The sequence below is a fragment of the Rutilus rutilus genome (assembly GCF_951802725.1).
Source record: "Rutilus rutilus genome assembly, chromosome: 15".
In the NCBI taxonomy this organism is placed as follows: Eukaryota; Metazoa; Chordata; class Actinopteri; order Cypriniformes; family Leuciscidae; genus Rutilus; species Rutilus rutilus.
The window spans coordinates 20,618,104-20,641,352 of record NC_140220.1 but is presented as its reverse complement, the minus strand read 5'-3'; the positions used below and the strand labels follow the sequence as shown (position 1 = coordinate 20,641,352).

Genomic DNA, 23,249 nt, shown 5'->3' with positions numbered 1-23,249 from the left:
TTTGGAACAACTTGAGGGTGAGTAAACAATGATAGAATTTTCATTTTTGGGTGAACTATCCCTTTAAGGGATGCAGTTATTGAATGCAGGGGGACTTTAAGTATTGTTCTCTGAAATGTTTTTATGTTTTTTTTTTTTTGGGGGGGGGGGGACCCAAAATGCTTCTTTTAGAACCTTTATTTATAAGAGTGTGTCCTGCTACCCCTATATTACTATTTGGAAATTTGAAAAAAAATATTCAAGATGACAAAATGTAGGGCAAAAGTCTAAAATATATTACTGATACATAAAATAATACACCTCACCATATAATAAAGGATAAGCAGCCGTGTTACCTGATATTGGATTTGGAATCAGCACATTGATTTAAGAACATTGACAAAGAAAAAGGGTTTAAATGACATTTAATTATTCAGTAAAAATATTAAATAATTTAGTATGTCTCAGTCATAGCTGCATGAGATCTCAATTTCAAAATTGTAATCATCTTAAACGAGATAGTCTGTATTTACTTACAGTTTAAATTTGTGGTGGTGTTGTATTGGTTGATCAATAGCCTTTTCACTCAAAGCTGTTCACATAATAAAAATTATTCAGTTTTGTTTTATATATTAATATTTGTATATTAATATTTACATTATATTTTATATAATTTCCATTATGTCTGTGCTGTATAGCTCCGCAGACAGAGGGGGAGAGAGCAGACATCAGTAGTTTAATGAAATGAAGGGTGAGCACATTCACTAGCCCCCTGACGTCATCGAGGGAGGATCCGCGCTCGCGCTGGCAATGTTGAAAAAGAGGATGCGCTCGCGCTTCGAGCATCGCTAAGAACGAAGGAGTCGCATTTACTGTGTCAGATCTAAATTAAAGAGAACTTGCTCATATCAAAAGGAAACCCTAGCTTTGCACGGAACATGGCATCAAAATGTCCCAAATGTGACAAAACTGTTTATTTTGGTAAGTCGCCAATTTTGCTTCCTTTTCAAAATCCCATGAATTAAACAATGCACATGCTGTCTGCAACGTAGATGTCATGATGTAGTGTGAATTTAGCCTACTTTCATTCTCATTTATCGTGGTATGCGTTGTAACTAACGTCTACAAACCACACAGTGTGGGCTTGATAATTAACTGTCTAATCACGAGTGCACGATATGTGTTGAAATTAATTACGTTTTATGATTAAGATTTGTACACCTGATTACAGACGCTGCAGCTAATAAAACTATTTTATCTGCTGAGATTTGAGATACAATGAATATTGAAGTGGTGCAGTGAAATAAATACCATGGAAATCACCAATATGAACGAGAGGGAGAGAGCTTTTGGTTATTACTGATTTAATAATGTATGACGCATGAAATGCAGAATCGGGATGAATGAAAGCATATAACTGTGTATTAGGCTACATGACTCTTAGAGCTCAGAATCCCATAGTTTAGGCTATATTATTTAGTTAAAACGGGTGACTATACAATAGGTAAATATAATCAGGTGGATTTTCAATATAAAACTCAGGTTCATATTCGTTATGTAGGCTACTAGACTGAATACCTTTTCATTTTTAAATGTGATCAGCTATGAATGAAATAATTAGCATCAGCCAATACAACACCACCACAAATTGAAGTGCATAACTAGATTGAACATTCAGTTTTAATCTGGTTTGACCCATTTAATGCGGTTAACACTTTCTACACTCTATTCTGTCCAGTGTATACATTATTTATAGGCCTTTCCTTTCATTCTCAAAAAGCTTCCTGTTAATGTAGTGTGTGCCACATTTTGATTTATTGGACTATGTTAAAGGGATACTCCACTTTAAAATGAAAATTCTATCATCATATACTCACCCTCATGTTGTTTCAAACCTGTATGAATTTCTTTCTTCTGCTGAACAGAAAGGAAGATATTTAGAATAATGTCAGTAACCAGACAGTTTCTGGTCTCATTGACTTCCATAGTATATTTTTTTCCTACTATGGAAGTCAATGAGACCAGAAACTGTCTGGTTACTGACATTCTTCTAAATATCTTCCTTTCTGTTCAGCAGAAGAAAGAAATTCATACAGGTTTGAAACAACATGAGGGTGAGTATTATGATGACAGAATTTTCATTTTAAAGTGGAGTATCCCTTTAAACAGTGCTCTGCTTTTTTCTTCCTCTTTATCTTCTCTTGCTGAATAGATGGACATTTCTTTTAAACTGCAGGTGTCATTTGGCATTTGTGCCTACAGTGTAATTAGTCATTAAATTAATTTATTATTTATCATTAACAGCTGTCGGCTAGAATATTTTTTTGTAAAACTCCCTACAAGCTTTCATTTTTATACTAAAACATACTCTCACTGTAAATGAACAGCATTAGTTTTGAGCAACACACCATGACGCTCAACATGTATGGCCCTGTTTACACTTGGTATTAAGATGCGTTTTGGTCGATCGGATCACAAGTAGACGAGGGAGACACAAACCTGTTTACACCTGGTGTTTTAATCCATCTCTTTTGTCCACTTTCGTCCACATTCGACCGGATTGCTTACATAGTGTAGACACTCGTGTGGTCAAATGCATTCGAGCAGTCACAAAAGACCATCTACTCTCTGCCTTTTGAGATAATGCGTAAACATTACGGGAAGCGTACTAGCCAGATGGGACTTAAACTTTTTCGGTTTGGTTGGAAGACGAAAAACGTACCAAGCCCAATGTTCTCTCACCATTCCTGATTTCTAACACACACTCACAGCGTTAGGCGTGGTCTTAGCGGCTATCAGAGCAGAAACTAAAACTGCTGCTCTCCTTGTGTTTTTCTGCTTCGTGTTCATATGTAAATTGTGCAACCTTATTTAGTCCATTAGATTGAAAGATCTGAAAAAAAAAAAACATACATTTACCCGCCCATAGACCCTCCCCTTAAAGAAATCAGGAAAGAAGTGGTTGAAAGTGGACAAAAGAGACGGATTAAAACACCAGGTGTAAACGGGAATGTGTCTCCCTCGTCTAGTTGAGATCCGATCGACCAAAACGCATCTTAAAGTCCCCCTGTAGTCAATTGTATTCCTTAAAACTCATCTTTAATCACCAAAATGACATATTAAAAAAAAAAAATTCCTTTAAAACACATTTCTTCTTGCCTTAAAATAGCCTGAATGTAACTCTACACCCTTGCCTCATTTAGTATACAAGGTTCTATGAATATGCAAATGAGCCCCGCCTCCACTCACTCACACCAGCTCAGAGATCCACTCGTTGACGATCTGATTGGTTACACTAGTTGACGTCATAAACACCAGCGATTTCAAACCGTGTTTTTGAGACTGTCTTTGGTTCACTGCAGTTTTAAGGAGAAAATACTCAGCAATGCTGTTGACTAATGAATTTGCACATGGTTTCTATTAAGCACACCACATAGACATATAAACAACATTAAAAACTTGATTTCACCACAGGAGGACTTTAATATCATTGAATTGAATTCATATAAAAAATGTGTCCGTGCTAATATCATATGCTGAGTCTGAGCTGACTCCCTCCCACTGAGCACTATAGCCAATAATTAACAAGTGAGAATCTACTTTGTCTCTGGTTGCTACTAGCTCTCATGAGACTTGAACAGCTGAGTAGTGTGACCTGGAAAAAGCATTCCTATTAAATTGAATACCACATAAAGTCTGTAAGTACTCAACCTGGCACACGGCTACTTTTAAATGGCTTTCAGTGGAGGAACACCCTTTTTGCCCACATAATTGTGCAGTTATGCCATAAGGCTATTGCTGAAGCGAACCACTTCTTTATCCTCTGATGTGTGCAGGACTTTCTCTCTTCAATCAGTATTTAGTAACCTGTTTTTCCTTAAAGAGTTAGTTCCCCCAAACAATTCTTTTATCTCATTAATAACCCTGTGAGACCTTTGTTCATCTTTGAAACACAAAATGAAGATCTTTTTGATGAAATCTGAGAGCTTTCTGTCCCTCCATAGACAACAACGTCATAACCACTTTCAAGGCCCAGAAATGTAGTAAAGACATCGTTACAATAGTCCATGTGACTAAAGTGGTTCAACCTTAACGTTATGAAGCGACAAGAATACTTTTTGTGTGCAAAAAAAGAAAACGACTTTATTCAACAATTTCTTCTCTTCCCTGTCAGTCTCTGACGCTGAGGTTGAACCACTGTAGTCACATGGACTATTTTGACGATGTCTTTACTTCCTTTCTGGGCCTTGAAAGTGGTTCAAGGGGAGTCAGAAAGCTCTCGGATTTCTTCAAAAATATCTTCATTTGTGTTCCGAAGATGAACGAAGGTCTCAAGGTTTGGAACAACATGAGGGTAAGTAATTAATGACAGCATTTTCATTTAGGGTGAACTAACCCTTTAAAGACACCATGAAATCAAAATTGACAATTCTTGTTTTTTATGCAGTATTTATTTATAAATAATTTATCCATGCACATGATTATCGCATAAATTATTAAAAAAAAGAAATTTCATGTACTCTCGTAATATTTAATCAAAATAACATTCCTTCCTCTTCTCTTATCTGATAATGTGTTTACTGACATGAGGGCGGGGCAACCTGATGTCACTCACATGAGATCGTCCAATAGCAAACCACAACCATCCAATGATCCAATCTTGTCCCATTTGTCAAGATCAAGTCACGCTCTTTTTTTTTTTTTTTTTTTCGATTTCACTCGTTTCACTCGAATATACGTCACAATAGGAAAGAAAATACAATCGCGTCTTGTTTCATGCCGACTTTTAAGTTATTAGACTATTTCGATTATTAGTTTATCTAAAACTCTTTTTCAGTTTTGTTTCTAAAGTGTTTGCGACCTCTGCAACTTTCTGTCAGACTGAAATTTGCCATGCATATCCTCACTGTGGAAATAGCTCATTTGATTATCAGGTTAAGTGGACATCATGCAACCATTAAGCAGAACAGCAAATCTTGAAGGACTACTGTCTGATCAACTCTCTGCACATTTGTCTGCACCACAAAACATTTAGTTTTTCAACCTGTTCATTTCTTGCCAGATACGATTGAAGACAGAAAGTGAAATTGCATGCATTTAGCATGAAATGGAGATCAAAAGGCAAAAATTAAATAAATTAATAATATATTATAATAAATAAATAAATATTTCCATTTTAGCTAGTTGCCTAGAAACAACACTACATGCCAATGGAAGATGCCAAACTGCTACATGCCAGAAAGTAGAAGTTTTTAATAATATAATTTTATCTAAATTTCACTTAAAATTTGGATATGTATACTCTCTATATTGACTGGGTCCATATCCACTGCATTCCATTCAATTTGATGCATTTAATTATATACTGTACGCATTACACATGTAGGGTCTTGTTCTCACCAAACCTGCATTTGATTGATCAAAAAATACAGTAAAAACAGCAGAGGTGTCAAAACAGTATGTAAAATAACTGTTTTCCAATTTAATATGTTTTAAAATGTCATTATTCCTGGTGGCAAAGCTGAATTTTCAGCATCATTATTCCAGTCTTTAGTGTCGCATGATCCTTCAGAAATCATTCTGATATGCTGACTTGATGCTCAAGAAACAGTTCTTATTATTATCAACATTGAAAATGTGCCTTTCACATGGTGTACCATGCCATATATATATAGAGAGAGAGAGAGAGAGAATTATTTTTTTTTTAAGACAATTATTCACTAGAATATAGTGTAAGAAAAGAAACCCTTTTTATTGGTTTATCCAAAGTCGTCCCTGCTATATTAGCTGTTTTATTGTGTTATATGCATCTCGTGCTTGCAAAGTGAAGAAAATGGATTTGTTACCCTGAGGCAACATCCTGTAATAGAACACATAAAAATAAACATACTTCCCCAAACATTCAATTCAATTCAATTCAATTCAAATTTATTTGTATAGCGCTTTTCACAATACATATTGTTTCAAAGCAGCTTTACAGAAAGTGCATTTCAGAAATGTACATAGAGAAATACAGTTAGTTAATCATGTATTGATTTAGGGCATAAACATCGCCCGCGTCGAGTCGTCTCAACTGTAGTATAAAATGTAAGTATTATGTGAATGCCTGGCTGAAGAGATGCGTCTTTAATCTAGTTTTAAACTGGGACAGCGAGTCTGAGCCTCGAACAATATCAGGAAGGCCATTCCACAGTTTAGGAGCTAAATGTGAAAAAGCTCTCCCTCCTGTAGTGGACTTAGATATCCTAGGAATGACCAGAAGCCTCGAATTTAGTGATCTTAAAGAGCGCGATGGATTGTAGGGCGATAGAAGTTCCGTTAAATACACGGGAGCTAAACCATTTAGGGCTTTATAGGTCAGTAGCAATACTTTGTAATTGATACGGAACTTTATAGGTAACCAATGTAGAGACGACAGAATTGGTGTTATATGATCGTATTTTCTTGATCTAGTAAGAACTCTAGCGGCGGCATTTTGGACTAACTGTAGCTTGTTTATTGAGGATGCAGGACAACCAGCTAATAAAGCATTACAGTAATCTAGTCTCGAGGTCATGAATGCATGAACTAACTTTTCTGCATCAGAAACAGATAGCATGTTACGTAGCTTAGCAATGTTTCTAAGGTGGAAAAAGGCTGTTCTTGTAACATATGAAATATGATTTTCAAAAGACAAGTTGCGGTCTAATATAACACCCAGGTCTTTTACTGTAGAGGATAAAGTAACAGGACACCCTTCTAAATTAAAGTTGTATTGTAAGAGGTTTTGTGGGCAGTTTTTTGGACTAATAAGTAATACCTCCGTTTTATCTGAATTTAATAGCAGAAAATTACATGTCATCCAGTATTTTATATCTTTAACACACTCTGTTAATTTAGATAATTTAGCGTTTTCATCTGGTCGTGATGAAATATATAATTGAGTGTCATCAGCATAACAGTGGAAATTAATTCCATGTTTTCTTATAATATTACCAAGTGGCAGCATATATATTGAGAATAGCAGAGGGCCTAACACAGATCCTTGCGGTACACCGTAGTTTACTGACGTTATCTTCGATTTTTCCCCATTTACGCAGACAAAATGGTAACGGTCTGATAAGTACGATCTAAACCAGTTTAATGCCTGTCCCTGAACACCAGTGTAGTTTTGTAGTCGGTCTAAGAGTATTGTGTGATCTATAGTATCGAACGCAGCACTAAGATCAAGTAAAACTAGTATTGAGATACAGCCTTGGTCAGAAGCTAAAAGTAAATCATTTGTGATTTTAACGAGCGCAGTTTCTGTGCTATGGTGCGGTCTGAATCCTGACTGAAACTTTTCATAGATATCATTTTCTTGCAAGAAAGAGCACAGTTGAGCGGACACAACTTTTTCTAATATTTTAGACATAAATGGAAGATTTGAAATGGGTCTGTAATTTGCTAGGTTATTATGATCTAATTGTGGTTTCTTAATAAGAGGTTTTATAACTGCCAACTTGAATATTCTTGGAACATGACCTAAGGATAAAGACGAGTTAATAATATTGAGAAGAGGCTCTTCCACTACAGGTAACACTTGTTTCAGTAGTTTAGTTGGTATTGGATCTAATAAACACGTTGTTGGTTTAGATGCAATGATAAGTTTATTTAACTCTTCCTGTCCTATAGTTGCAAAGCGCTGTAATTGTTCTTGCGGGGTGATAATTGAGGCTGAATCATAAGACACCATTAAAGATTGTACATTTACAATTGTGTTTCTGATGCTTTCTATTTTCTCAGTGAAGAAATTCATAAAATCATTACTACTACACTGTGACAGAATATTTTGCTCCGGTAACGTCTGTTTATTTGTTAGTCTAGCGACGGTGTTAAATAAAAACCTTGGATTGTTTTGGTTGTTTTCTATTAGTTTGCGGAGATGCTCAGCCCTGGCTGCTTTTAGGGCCTTTTTATAACGTGACATACTGTCTTTCCATGCGATTCTAAAGACCTCTAGATTAGTTTGTTTCCATTTACGCTCTAAATTACGAGTTTCTCTCTTTAGAACATGCGTAACACTGTTGTACCATGGTGCTTTAGTTTTCTCTCTAACCTTTTTTAATCTAATTGGTGCAACGATGTCTAATGTACTAGAGAAAATGGTGCTCATAGTGCTAGTCATTTCCTCTAGTTCATCTGTTTGTTTGGGTTCACTGAGCAGCTGAGACAGATCAGGTAAGCTATTTGAGAAATGATCTGTAGTTGTTGGAAGGATTGTTCTGCCTGGTCGATAACGCGGCGCAACATGACAAATTTCAGCGGTACGTAGTATGCAAGTGACCATGTAATGGTCAGTGACTTCATCACTTTGCGGTATAATATCTATATCGGTTGGATCGGCTCCATGTGATATAATTAAATCTAGCGTATGATTAAGACGATGAGTGGGACCAGTTACGTTTTGCTTGACCCCAAAGGAGTTTAATAAATCTGTAAACGCAGCCCCTAAAGCATCATTTGAATTATCTACGTGTATGTTAAAATCTCCAACAATTAATGCTTTATCGACATTGACCAAAAGATCTGAGAGAAAGTCTGCAAACTCTTTTAGGAAATCAGCGTAAGGCCCAGGCGGTCTATATACGGTAGCCAAGGCTAGAGATAATATGGATTTCTTTCTTACATCTAAGAGAGTAACATTTAGCACAAGTACTTCAAACGAATTAAACCTGTGACCTGTTTTCTGAGTAACAGTAAGAATATCTTTATAGATTATAGCAACACCACCGCCACGACCAATCAGACGGGGCTCATGCTTGTAACAGTATCCAGGAGGAGTAGACTCATTAAGACCGAAATAATCATTTGGTTTAAGCCAGGTTTCAGTAAGGCAAAGTACATCGAAACTATTATCTGTGACCATTTCATTTACAATAACCGCCTTAGGTGTAAGCGATCTGATGTTTAAAAGACCTAGCTTTATAAATTGTTTTTGTTCACTAATATTGAGATTTTCTGGTTTAATCACAATTAGATTTTTCTTAGATCCTGCAGTAGATTTATTATTTGATCTCACTAAACGAGGAATAGACACAGTTTCAATATAATGTTTTACATTGGTACTTATATCAATTAAGTTTGGACAGCAAAGAGTGTGATTTGGACTTTGACTTACTAGTCATATGGTGTGTAGCGTCTTGGAGATGTTGTCCGACAGAATAGCCGCTCCGATTCTGCTGGGGTGAAGGCCATCAGCACGGAAGAGCCTAGGTCGCTCCCAGAAAAGATTCCAATTATTTACAAAGAGCAGTCTCTGTTCATTACACCATGACATTAACCATTCATTTAGAGCAAATAATCTACTGAACCTTTCGTGTCCTAGTCGGTAGGTGGGAAGCGGTCCAGACACGATGATCGTTGTTTCAGGCGATGTGCTGCGTACCGTCTCGATCAGGCTCCTGTAGTCCTTCTTCAGAACCTCCGACTGCCGTAGCCTGATGTCGTTCGTTCCCGCGTGCAGCACGACAGCTCCGACGGGCTCGTCACCGTTCAGAATCCCGGGAACCTGTGCAGCGACATCGAGAACACGAGCACCAGGAAAGCAGTGAGTGCGAACCTTACCTTTACCTATGGTAGCACGGACATGCCGGACGATGGAACTGCCGATGATCACAGCGTCGCATTCCGTCTCGCGTAGAGGGGAGAAGCGGTTCTGGGTGGAGATCTCGAAGGCCGGGAGGGGCGGAGAGGTCCTAGCTCTGGTCCTGGCCCGCGTCTTCCGCTGTGGAATCATCCAGGGTCCATGTTGTTGTGTCGGTGCCGGAGTGAATGAAACCAGGGATGATCGCATCCTGGGCAGAGAAACACATGGAGTAGACGAGGTCGGAGTCAAAAGGTTAGCACTAACCACTGACTTTTGAGCATCGGCGCGTGATGTTTCAAGCGCGAAACGTCGATCTCGTAGCTCGGCCTGTCTCTCTAGTAGGTCGCGGATCTGCTTCTCCACGGATTCCAGCTCTAACTGCACAGAATGCAGCTCGAAGGTGTCCTCACCTGCACTCAAAGGTAACGTTAGACACACATCCGTTATATTCGCCATTATAGCAGATGTGCTATAATGGCGAATTATAGCTTTCAGTGATACGGGTGTAAATAAGTCGATCGATAGGCGCGACCACGCGTGTAATGCTAGCGGGCTAAGGCTAGTAGCGGAAGTTCGAAAGGTTGGATATATGTAGCGATATCAGAGCAATCCGATTGTTTTTTAAGGAGAATAGTATTCCAGATATGTTCACACGCTATAAAAATGAAAAAGTTCGTTTGTAAAAGAGTGTAAAGAAGAAAAACAAGGTTTCTGAATTAATTCGACGGAGCTCCAAACACAACAACGCACTCAGTCGCGACGCATGCGCAGAAAAAATGCCTATATGTGGAATCTATATGTGGTTCAACATCCCTGAATGGATTTCACAAAGTTTGACCTAAAATGTTATTGTGCTGTTCTTCAGTCTTGACTCACACTGACGTGATGTGATGTCTGCTCTGTGAAGAACGGCTCATGAGGGTGTTCTGTGCTCCCTCAGGCATGTGCCTGGAATATACTGGCCTCGATATGAAGGGGTCAGGTTTGATAAGACCTTCACTCATCCACATATCCCTGATGTAATCTATGAGACAATAAACAGATGGACATTAGGCATATTCATATTATTTCTTATTGGACACGCATTAAAGTCGGCATGAAAAAGAAACTGCGATAGTCTTTTCGTCCATGTTGTGACGTATATTCGAGTGAAACGGATTCACGAACAAGACAAAAAAAGGTCAGGATATGATTTTATGCATGAATTGATTGTACGGTTGTGGTTTGCTATTGGTCACCCTCATGTGAGTGACAGGTTGTCCCACCCTCGCGCCAGTAAACATCAGAGAAGAGAAGAGATGTCACTACAAGAAGAAGGGGAAGGTACTTCTATTAAAGATTACAAGTGCACATGAAATGTAAGAAAAAATATGTGCACAGATAAATTATTTATAATAAACACTGCAATATTCCATTTAAAAAATAAGAATTGTCAATTTTGATTTCATGGTGACTTTAATATGTGCAACATAACTAACTATGTGTTATCTAAATAAATCTATATGTGGTTCATAGCCTTTTTTTGTTTTTCTAACGAGACGCAGTCTCAAACAAGACTCGAACCACCATTTCATAGAAGCTCTGATCTTTGCCAGGCACCATTACAGTAAGAGTCTCTACAAAGTAATTTCAGCTCAATTGTTATAATGAATATAGTTGCTTCAGTGGAGAGAGTTAACACTTTTATCCAAAGAGCCTCTTAAACCATCATTTAAATGTACATCTTCAAACGAATGATGATCTGTAAAGGGGATAAATCTTTTTGTGTTTTGTAGCGGAGAAAGTGACATCTCTGGGGAAAGACTGGCACAAATTCTGTCTGAAGTGTGAACGCTGTAACAAGACCCTGAATCCAGGAGGACATGCAGAGGTGAGAGTAAGGCAGCAAAAAAACTGAGAAAAAGAAAGTGCTGAAGAAGATAAAACCCCATTAAAAAAAAAAAACATAAACCCATCCCCCCTTTTCCTTCCTGTATATTAATATTGGTTTACAGTCTGAAACATATACAATTAAAGGGATGGTTCACCCAAAAATGAAAATTCTGTCATCATTTACTCACCCTCAAGTTGTTTCAAACCTGTAAGAATTTCTTTTTTCTGCTGAACACAAAAGAAGATATTTTGAAAAATGTCTGTAACCAAACAGTTGATGGACCCCATTGACTTCCATAGTAGGAAAAAAAAAAATACTATGGAAGTCAATGGGGTCCATCAACTGTCTGGTTACAGACATTTTTCAAAATATCTTCTTTTGTGTTCAGCAGAAAAAAGAAATTCTTACAGGTTTGAAACAACTTGAGGGTGAGTAAATGATGACAGAATTTTCATTTTTGGGTGAACTATCCCTTTTAAGTAATATTACATGAGCAAGAGTGCTGTTCCAAATATCAACACAATAATAACAATGCAAAAACATGAAAACTCTCTGACAGTAGGTGGCTGTTATAGATCCCGGTTGCTGTGGTCCACAAAACAGTGCTGTGCGACTTTCTGTTTCTAACCTGCTTGTCGGGGGAAAAAAGCTAAACAATATTTACATGTTTTCAAACAGCCATTCAGATTTTTGTATTAGCAATGCTGTTAATCACACAAAACCAAGCGTTCAAGAGAGCCGGTTCTGGACTCTTCCTCTCCTCTCTCTTCCTCACTGTTGCTTAGCAAAATAGTCTGTTCATAAGTTTTATGTAGCAGAAGCAGATGAAGAGTTTGGTTCCAAAACGCGATAAACGCCACAAAAAAAAAGGGGGTTCCCTCAAAAATCACTATTGTATAGGTCGGTATTGAAAAGTACATTTTTAATTTTACGTAAAATGTGATATCCGGCGTGTTATTCTGTCATGTTTTCTCCCTTTCTTTTTCAAACCGCGACAAACGCCAGTCTCCCTTCTCTGCAGAATGCGATAAATCCGCTCAACCAATCACAGCGCACCATTCCACGCATTGTAAACCATAACGGTGGTGCTTTGAATACACCCAGCATCCTAGTTTTCCTTATCTACTTTGTACATTTTGATCAATAAACAAACAAACAAAAAATGGCATTGATGAACCTGTGGTGGTTTATGCGGTTGGGAAGAAACGTAAGTCATCGAAATCTAATCATTTACGTGAGGAGATTAAGAAGATGAGGCACTCGGGAGTAGGAAAGAATGCTTGTTCTCACACAACAGCATCAAACTTCTGTCACGCTGACACGTTGACCCCAGGGGATCTTTTGAAAAACTTTCAATTGTTTTACTCAAAGTCAACAAAAACCGAGCAGGACCAAGCCATTACAGCTGATCGCCGTCAAAAAAGTTCAGGAGGTATTTCCAAGCGATGGCTGATTGAATGTATTTTTAGTCCAGTGCCTGCATATAAGATTAGTATTGACCGAGTTCTGAGGCTGTCAAATGTGGATCAACTTTGTTGTGTATTTTCAACAGTTTCAATATGAAAAATAACTGTTATATTGATTCAATGGATTAATTGCATTTTGAAAAAAAAGTGTCATGAATTTATTGCATTTTGGGGAAAAAATAATACATTTTTATAATAAATCTTTGAAAATCAAAATCTGGATTAGAATTTTTTATGTTATTAAAACCTAAAGATGCTATGTGATAGCTTGAAACAGAAAATAGTGGTTTTCATCTTGCCACTTTCTTGGTAAAGAAAACACATTTTTACTCAAATTAAAATGGATTTATCACGTTTTGGAACCAAACTCTTCAGATTATCTTATTGGTATCACGTTAGGTGGTTATAATGAGCGCACGGAGATTACAAAAGGAGTACAAAATAAACAGTATTTTAATAATAATATTTAAGAGAGAACATGCAGGAGAACAGAGTAACATAACCACATTATTCAAAGACGACAAGGAACACAGAACTGAGGAAACTAAGGACTTAAATATACAAGAAGTGGTAATGAATGAACTGAACAGAAACAGGTGCGTAATTAATTAGGGACTATGTAAACTAATAGGGAAAACAGGCAGGCAGACAGGCAAACAGGAAAAGCCAAAACAGCATGATAATAAAACAGAAATAAACAGACCATTACTGTTATATTGGCTCCCCCTTCCGGCACGTCCTCATGCCGAGGATAGTTTAAACTGATGAGAGAGGGAGGGCGGAGACTCTGGAGGAGGACGAGGGGCTGGCAAAGGGCAGGAGACAAGAGGAGATGGTGGTGGGAGAAATCAAGGCAGCAATGATGGAAGGAGGAGCCAGGGAGGAGAGGAGAGCAGGATGAGCCAGGTGGGAACCGAGACCACAGCCAGGACGAAGGCCCACGGCAGAGTTGGAAGAGGGAGAAGCCATGACGGAGATTTGGCAGGTGGAGGGACGACAGATGGAGACAGAGCCCATAGAGGTGGAGACTCAGGTAGAGCTGATGAGACCTGACAACACCAATGGACCAGGAGACCAAGGCGGACAGTGACAGGCATCTGAGGTGGAACCAGGGTGCCAGAGGACTGAGATGGAGCCGGTGGGACTGAGGACCAAGGTGGAGCCGGAGGAAAAGCAGAGCCTGGCGGAGCCAAATGAGTGGAGGGATAAAGCACAGCTGAAGGCCCAGAAGTCCGTGTCAAAAGCGGAGCAATAACTGACCAAGGCAGAGCTAGAGGGATGAGGGAGCCCGGTGGATCTGTAAGGACAACGGTTCTTGGTGGAGCCTATGGAGGGAGGAGCCAAGGTGAAGTCAACTGGTCGACAAGCTGAGGTAGAGTGACAGGCTTGGTGGCTGGAGTTGGAGCCAGGGGATCCTCTTGCCAAAGCGGAGCTGGAGACGGGAAGATCCCATGCAGATCCACACAGCAGAGTGGGGTCGGAGTAGGAGCCGAGGGACTGAAGGGAAACAGCGGAGGCGGGGCAGAGGAACTGGCTGTCATTAGTAGAGGAGGTGGAAGGGGAGGCTAGGCAGGATTACTGGAGATCCAGGAGACTTGGAGCAGGGTGGAACCAGTGGAGACACAGGAGACTTGGAGCTGAGCGAAACTAGTGGAGATGGGAGACTACAGGGATAATCCTTTTCCAAATGCTCATCAAAAATTAGCTACAGCTGCAGCCAGCTGCAGCTCACCCTCAGCAGCGGGAGTGTGGGCAGGGCTGTCTGTTTTAGATAATAATGCAGATAATTCACTGATTATAACACACTGGGTCTCATTCACTAAGCATGTGTACGCACAAATTTGTGCATTAGATTTGCGCACAAAAGTTTTCACAAACAAATCATTCACCAAAAACGTTCATACTAAAATGTATTCTAAATTTACAAAAAATGTAGGGACAACTGTGTCTCTGTGCGGCTGTCACGGTTAGGTGGCTGTAGTGAAGCTCACGACGATGAAGATTATCAGAGCAAACAATCCTTTAATAAATAAATCAAAATGACACAGGTAACCCCAAGAAACAGGTATCACAACCACGTAAAATAAACATAAAACAATCCAAGACACGGAACAGACAGAAACTGAGGGCTTAAATACATAAGGGTAAACAAAGGAGGCTGATGAGTTAACTGATGAGGGACAGGTGAATAAGATAAACCAAAGAAAACACATGGGAAAACTGGGTCAAAGGAAAACAAGCAAACAGAAAGTGAACAAAATGAAAACACAAAAAGAACATAACCCTGACATTACTCCCCCCTCCCGGAAGGCGCGACCTCGCGTCAAAGAGAGTCCAGCCGGGGAGGGAGGGGGGGCGTCCTGGAGTCATAGCAGGTGAAAGTCAGGTGGTCTCCAGGATGGTACCGGTAGTTTAAGGGACCAGGGAGGTGCCGGTAGCTAAGGGAGCCATGGAGGTGCCGGCAGCTCAGGAAGCCATGGAGGCTCCGGCCTTTCAGGGAGCCAGGGAGGTGCTGGCTGTTCAGAGAGCCAGGGAGGATCAGGCCTTGCCACGGGAGCTTGGCTCGACCACTATGGTCGAGGACGTATAGTTCTGGAGCGGGCTCAGGGTTTTGAGCGGGCTCAGGGGCTGGAGCCGGATCTGGCGCTACTTTCTCGGGAGCAGGCTCTGGTACAGCGGACTCTGGCACGGGCTCTGGCACAACGTCCTTAGGAGTGGGCCTTGGCAGAGCGTCCTCTGGTGCGGGCTCTCTTACTGGAACAAATTCTGAGATTTCACTCACTGGAACAGACGTGGGAATTTCACTCACTGGAACGGACGTGGGAATTTTTCTTACTGGAACAGACATGGGAATTTCTCTCACTGGAACGGACTTGGGAATTTCTTTCACTGAAACAGACTTGAAAGCGGACTCTGGAAGTGGGGACGGGAGAGGGGAAGATTTCAACTGAGCCACCCGGATGGAGATAATAGAAGGATCCGCCACTTTCACTACTAGGTCAGCGCTGTTCTAAACCATCTTCTGGGCTCGAGGGAAGACTGGAGGAATGGGTAGGATAGTCCCGCTGTTGAGGGATGTGGAGGGTTCAGTCGCAGGCTTGGGGTGAGCTGGAGCACCCAAATATTTTTGGGATGGGACTTGATGATCTTTTATATTGTCCTCTCTAATTTCATCAACCACGAAATCAGAACCATTTAGCCAGATGACGTAATTAATATAATCAACCAAGGCTAGGCTACATTGCATTTACTGGTAGAAAGAATTTGAAATAAATCGCCATGCAGTCCCATCCGAAAGCAGGCACTGAGTATAGAATCGCAACAGCTCACCAGATGGGAATATTCCACAAACTCCTCCACGATGGTGTAGAGGAGATGGTCCTCAGCCCTTCTTCTTCTCTCCGCCAGATCCATCTTTGAGTCTTGTTTTGGGTCTTGGATTCTATCACGGTTAGATGGCTGTAGTGAAGCTCACAGCAATGAAGATTATCAGAGCAAATCCTTTAATAAATAAATCCAAATGGCACTGGTAAACTCAAGGAACAGGTATCACAACCACGTAACATAAATATAAAACAATCCAAGACAAGGAGCAGACTGAACCTGAGGGCTTAAATACATGAGGGTAAATACTTCAGGGTAAACAAAGGAGGCAGAATGTGAACAGAACGAAAACACAAACAGAGCATAATCCCTGACAGCGGCCTTATAATTGTGTTAAGAAGTTATATTTCATTTTAACACATTTATAATTATATTATATTATATTATTTCAATATAAAATAATAAAATAAAATGAATTAATAATACAATTTAATTTGAAATGAAACATATTTCATCATATACAGTGAAAGAGTAGGAAAAGCTGCGTTATAACCTCAGCTGTGAGTTATCTCTGAATAATATACACATATGTGTAGCTGGCTAATGAAAAGTCTGTATAAAAGTTGTTTATTGTGTTTGAACTGGTTTTGAGAATGACACAATTGACATTGCTCGAGGATCTGGCGAGAGCACGTTTGCAGAGAGCCCCATGTTGACAAGAGTGACGAAAGGCTGTAAAGGAAAGGTTGTGTGGCAAGCCCTCATATGGAGATGGTTTGTGCATCTTTTATGCAAATTATCAAATGACTAATCTCGTACACGCACACGCTCATTTAGAATACTCTAACATTAGAACGAGATTGAGAACAAATTCACGTGCATACTCGCGTGTTGTAAATTAGGCTAAATTCTCATGTGCGTACAAATGAGAAATAATCCATGCAATTATTAGTGAATGAGACCCACTGTTATCAGCGGTGCAAAGAGCCTTAGTTCTGCGAAAATATCATCCCCCTTTTGAAATATGCGCACTTGTAGTGTACCTCATTTCTTAAAAGACCATATTTCAAAGACAATAGAAGTACAGTGGCCTTAGTGCTTTTAGACTTGAGCTCGCTTTTGACTAATTAGACCACAAGATGCTTTCATCTCGGCTGGAACTTTCTATTGGTATCACAGGTACGGTACTCAAATGGTTTAAGTCTTTCCTGTCTAATAGAAGTTTCTGTTAGTATAGATGTTCATTCATCCTTGGCGACTCTCCTCATCTGTGGTGTACCCCAGGGATCAATTAATCAGTTATGAGATTTGGGGTGTCGTACCATTGCTATGCGGACGACACCTCTCCAACTCTACATACCTATAACACACAATTATAATTCTGCATATAAGAGATTGGAAGTCTTCACAAACTCATATTGTGGCTCACTAACAATTTTATGCTACTTAAAAATGTTAAAACCCAAATTATCCAATTCGGGCCAAAAGAGCATTCTGATGATAATTTGATCGATCTAGGCACCCTCACGCCGTACCTTACATCTGACGTTAAAAAGATTTAGGAGTTTACCTAGATAGTAGTCTTAAATTAGATAAATAAATTAATGTCATAGTTAGCACTAGCTTTTAGCATCTTCGTCTGTTAGCCAATGTTAAACCCTTTTAAGCAGGGATAGTTTTGAAATTGTTATTCACACTTTTATTTCAACACGACTCGTTTACTGTAATTCACTGTATGTCGGGTTACCTCTTTCCTCCATCTCTCATCTCCCAGTGGTCTAAAATGCGGCTGCCTGCCTGCTCACGGGAAGCCGCAAACGAGATCATGTCACACCAATTTTATGCTCTCTGCACGGGCTGCAAGTCCGATACCGAATTGATTTTAAAATTATATTATTTGTTTAAAAGCTCTCAACAATCTAGCCCCTAAATACCTTCCCGGCTTACTCACAACTCATCACTTACTCGAAATCATCATCTCCTGTCTCCCACAGATGAAGCCAGTGCCTTCGCAGTGGCTGGCTCCAAATCCATGTCCTTTTCTTCTGTGCTTTTAATCTTTTGTAACTTTTATGTGTTTATTGCTCTTATTTTCCTTCTCTCTTTTTTATGTACAGCACTTTGTTCAAACAAGGTTGATTTTAAATGTGCCTTACAAATAATCTGAATTGAAATTGAATTGAATTATGAAATTACATCCGTGATGTGCATGTGTTCTGAAATGAAGAGGTAAAGTCCTCTGTTTTTATACATATATATATGTATATAAATTTTATTAATGTTGTTTTCATGTCTTCACATGGTACTTGTTAAATATCACTTTATGTTACCATAAAAAAAAAAGACAAATCTGCACGCACGAAAACAAGAGGTGGGATTTATCAAGTGAACCAATCATAACTAATCATAACCAATCATACCGTGATAGAGGCATTGCCTCCTCTCACGTGACTTTTCCCCATTCATTCTTAATTATCCCCCACTAAACCCTCCACATGCTTTAGAGGCTCTGTTAAAAGTCAATGGGCTCAGGGGAGGCAAGACACACGCAGTGTCCCACTGTAACTTTACCCGCTGTTGGACAGTGTTACTTAAAAAAAAAAAAAAAAAAGTGATTTATACACTTCTTAATGTCACATTTTGAAATATTTGCGTTGTTTTATTTTTGTAATATGGATTATTTTCTCATAATTTTTTTTTGAGGAGGCACTGCCTCCATGGAGAAAATGCCAAGATGTACTTAAGTCCTACTTATGTGGGTCAAAAAAGCACTATTAAGTTAAACTAATTGCATTTAATATAAATTCAAACTATAACACATTCATTCAATTGTAAATAAGATGCCGTTAAGTGTCCAAAACATTCAGTTTGCACTTAAGGATGTTTTTTTAAAGTATATTATTTCTGTAATAATTATTTCTTTTTCACAAGGGCCGGTACAGTTGTTTGCTCTTTCGATGTTGAGAATATTTCATGCTCTAATCTTTGGACAGCATGAGTGTTAATTTTTGATGACAGCAGACAAGGATGGCAGGAACTGGATGCCTAATTAATCTCAGTGATGTGCTTTATCCACTGTTAACAGCATGATGGGAAACCATACTGCCACAAGCCATGCTATGCTGCCCTCTATGGACCAAAAGGTACAGTACATCTAATTAGTTTCTTGGATCCAACTATTCATAATTTGTGGGGCTTGCAGCAAGTAGGACACTCTCTCCTTTGATGCTACTGTTTCTTAATGAGACAGAGAGCCTGCACAGGAGCAGTTTCATCTCTTAAATCTCAGATCTTGAAATATGGATTAACGCTACATGAATTTAAAGCCCTTGTTGAATTCTTACAGACTGAAAATGTTTAAAAACCTCCCATATAACAGAATCAGAAAAGAAGCAACTGTCTTCTTTCTGTAGGTGTGAATATTGGTGGGGCGGGATCATATGTCTATGAAGCACCTGTCAACGATGAGGCTGCCCCTGTTGCCATGGAAACCAAACCCAAAGCTGAAGAGAAAAAGGCTACCAGGGGTCCAGTGAAGGGTGAGTTTGTCTGAAATACTGGTTATACTACTGTAGATCATAATACAGACACTTAAGTTTTTTTATTTTTATGGTGAATCTTTTTATTAATCAAGTAATTAATGACAGAATTTTCATTTTTGGGTGAACTATCCCTTTTAAAGTGTATTTTTTAGATGTTTACACTAGTCTGAATCAGCATGTAATGAAAAGCCAAATAGCCCAAAATCTCTAAATGTTTTTGCCTGTAGTGTCTTGCCTTAAAGAACACCCCAATAATGACCTAGCAATCTATTTCTACTGTGTTTTTTAGAACAATATCAGTGGTGACAATGAATTCTGTATTGTACTGTCTTACATTTATAAGAAACAAATGTTTGTTATTTAAATTAATGCTATGTATAAGAATAATTATTCACCTAATTTCCTCCAGCTGCAAGTTTCAGTTCGTTCTCTGGTGAGCCGAACATCTGCCCAAGGTGCAACAAAACAGTATACTTTGGTAAGCGCTGACATTCAGACATTAAAGTTCACCAAAAATGGATTTGTGCAGGGACATGTGTGTTCAGCAGTGCCAGGACATACATTAGCATTTTGTTGTGGTCGACTGATGCTTACAGAAGGGCCTGTGTTTCCTGTGTGTTTCAGCTGAAAAGGTCAGTTCCCTGGGTAAAGACTGGCACAGACCCTGTCTGCGCTGTGAGAGGTGCAAGAAGACTCTGGCTCCTGGCAGCCATGCAGAGGTGAGTGGCACAAACACACTGCAGCTTTATTGCTGTGCTTTTAACCCTTAAAGGGAGAGTTCACCCAAAAATGAAAATTAGCCCATGATTTACTCACCCTCAAGTCATGCTAGGTGTATTTGACATTCTTCTTTCAGACGAAGACAATTGGAGTTATATAAAAAAATGTCCTGGCTCTTCCAAGCTTTATAATGGCAGTGAATGGCCGTTTCTGTTTTGAAGTCCATAAAAGTGTATCCATCCATCATAAAAGTGCATCCATCCATCATAAAAGTGCATCCATCCATCATAAAAGTGCTCCACGCAGCTCTGGGGGGTTAATAAAGGCCTTCTGAAGCTAAGCGATGAGTTTGTATAAGAAAAATATTCCTATTTAACACATTACAAAGTAAAACTCTAGCTTCCAGGCCAAATGGCCATACACAGTCTACTTGCGCCTAAAGTGCAACTTAAGCAACTTGTGACGTCGGAAGTAGTGTAGTGCGTCTTGGCATAGTGTAAATATCAGCAGTACGTCGCATTACTCGCATAAGTTGCGCTTAGACTTAAGTTGAATTCGTATATGTTCATGTGTCCTTTAGTTATTTTACTTCATAAAGTTTTTAATATGGATATTTTTCTTACACAAATGCATCGCTTCGCTTCAGAAGGCCTTTATTAACCCCCCAGAGCCGTTTGGAGTTAGTTTATGATGGATAGATGCACTTTTATGATGGATAGATGCACTTTTATGATGGATAGATGCACTTTTATGATGGATAGATGCACGTTTATGGACTTCAAAACAGAAAGGGCCATTCACTGCCATTATAAAGCTTGGAAGAGCCAGGGCATTTTTTTTTATATAACTCCGATTGTATTCGTCTGAAAGAAGAATGTCATATACACCTAGGATGACTTGAGGGTGAGTAAATCATGGGCTAATTTTCATTTTTGGGTGAACTATCCCTTTAAACGAATACCTCAGGTCTTTATCGACCCGGGATGTCATTCACTACCCTCCCCGTCATTAATTTAAGTTGGACATAAGCATTCTTAGTATTCCACAATCTATTATAAACAATCTAAATAAAAAGAAAATAAATACAATTATAAAAGTAATTGTAGTATAATTAAAAGTATAAAAGTAGTTAAAAAACTATTTGTTATAATTTTTTGTAAAAAAAAAGTGTATAGGGTCGCTAGCGACCCGAGGTATGTAATAGTGTAAGTATATATTTTTTCTGCACAACAATAATTGAATCCCTGATGACTGAATAAGTGCAGTTTACCTTTATTGTACACAGTGGCAATGTCTGATACACAATGATGAAGTGACGTTTCACTCATAGTTACTGCAGGCAGAAAACGAATAGGAAGTATCATCAGCAAAACTTAAAATGACTCAGTGATTTACTGCAGAGCAAGTACTGAACGCAATCAAATATTACTGTCACTGTCACTTGATGGTGGATCTGGTGAATAAATATGCTTTGTTTTATTATTTTGTAATTGTTCTTAAAATATTGTAATTGAGATTCATCCAAATTAGATATAGATCCAGGTCGCTAAAGACCCAAATATGTAATAATGAGTGGAGGAACATTATGATAATTTAAGAATTATGAGAATTTCATTTATATTGTTTTTATGTTTTTATTTGATCAAAATTGTATTTAAAAAAATATATTTCCTCATATATTTTTGGCCGTTTTCATATTTTCATTTTAAATAATTTTATATTGTGCAATATATATATATATAAGTATTTGAAGGTTTTACTTGAATATATTTTCAATTTGAAAAACATATTTCCCTGCACCATGCTGTTTATATTTAGCATAATATTTGAAATTTAATTTGGTCAGATTCAAATCTGTATGGGTTGCATGGAAGTGTATATGTCCTGTCTCAGTGCTTTGTAATATCATAAAGGTGCAGCTCAGATTTAAACTGAAATGAAATGTGAAAACAAGTATTATTTAATAGTGTACATGGGTTCTGTTTTAAACTACAGCACGATGGCCAGCCCTATTGCCATAAACCCTGTTATGCTGTTCTTTTTGGGCCAAAAGGTACATTTTCCAATTTAATATATATATTAAATAATATATATATGCTCATCATGATACAGGCATGATGTTTTCTCCCTGTTTTTGTTCAGGAGTTAATACCGGAGGTGTTGGCAGTTACATATACGAGGACCCAAACACTGAAAGCCAGTCCTAAGAACCACGAGCACACCAGCAGTATTAGCAACCTTAGATTTGAGCCTTTCGTCTGCTTCCTTTGAATCTTCCTCTCTTTCTTGAATCTGCACTGATCTTGTTAATCTACAGAGTGCCACTTACATACTAATTCTTCTCAAAATGAGCTAGTATTACTAATTACTAACAGAAATATGTGTTTAGCCTTTTTGCTGTATTTATGTATGTTTTTTTATATATATATATTTTAAGAATGTAGTAGATAAAGATATTGTTTTTTGTTTTTTTTGGACTGCGACGTTAAATTACAGTTTTAGTTAGTTTAGAATAAAACGTTTTTGTCAATAGTTATAACATATGATTAGTTGTGTAGCATTTTAGCACACTTATTTATTATACATTACTGACACAAACTTTGCACTTAAGATATGTTCATGTATTAAAAAAATATTTGTAATTAAAAAATATTGTTAAGTGTATTGAGTTGTCTTGTTTCATTTCACTTTTGGGATGCAGAAAGAAAGAAAGAAAGAAAGAAAGAAAGAAAGAAAGA

At 38.5% G+C, this 23,249-nt stretch overlaps 2 protein-coding genes across 9 annotated transcripts in view; one reads left to right on the top strand and one right to left on the bottom strand.

The window, feature by feature from the left end:
* The window catches only part of rad51b (RAD51 paralog B), a 75,343-nt gene extending 64,455 nt beyond the window's left edge, over nt 1–10,888 (bottom strand). For 2 of the 8 annotated variants that reach the window (XM_084433130.1, XM_084433133.1), the window contains exon 1: nt 9,119–10,592. The gene's annotated coding sequence lies outside the window, so the exon portion shown is untranslated. Of the gene's footprint in view, nt 1–9,118 lie in introns of all 8 variants that reach the window. The other 6 variants (XR_014630010.1, XM_084433132.1, XM_084433129.1 and 3 more) reach the window with 6 other exon arrangements.
* crip2l (cysteine-rich protein 2-like) lies at nt 791–23,249 on the top strand. The gene is made up of 8 exons (XM_084433137.1): nt 791–960; nt 11,362–11,456; nt 19,335–19,392; nt 19,663–19,788; nt 20,201–20,269; nt 20,416–20,510; nt 22,507–22,564; nt 22,654–23,249. Exons 1-8 carry the CDS (start codon nt 918–920, stop codon nt 22,716–22,718), a joined length of 609 nt encoding a protein of 202 aa, XP_084289263.1. The 5' UTR covers nt 791–917; the 3' UTR covers nt 22,719–23,249.

Bases quoted from the DNA above. Each gene is read 5' to 3' on its own strand.
- crip2l (XM_084433137.1), top strand. From the start codon at position 918: ATGGCATCAAAATGTCCCAAATGTGACAAAACTGTTTATTTTG. The intron at 19,789-20,200 runs GTGAGTTTGTCT...AATTTCCTCCAG, and splicing joins TACCAGGGGTCCAGTGAAGG to CTGCAAGTTTCAGTTCGTTC. The intron at 22,565-22,653 runs GTACATTTTCCA...GTTTTTGTTCAG, and splicing joins TGTTCTTTTTGGGCCAAAAG to GAGTTAATACCGGAGGTGTT.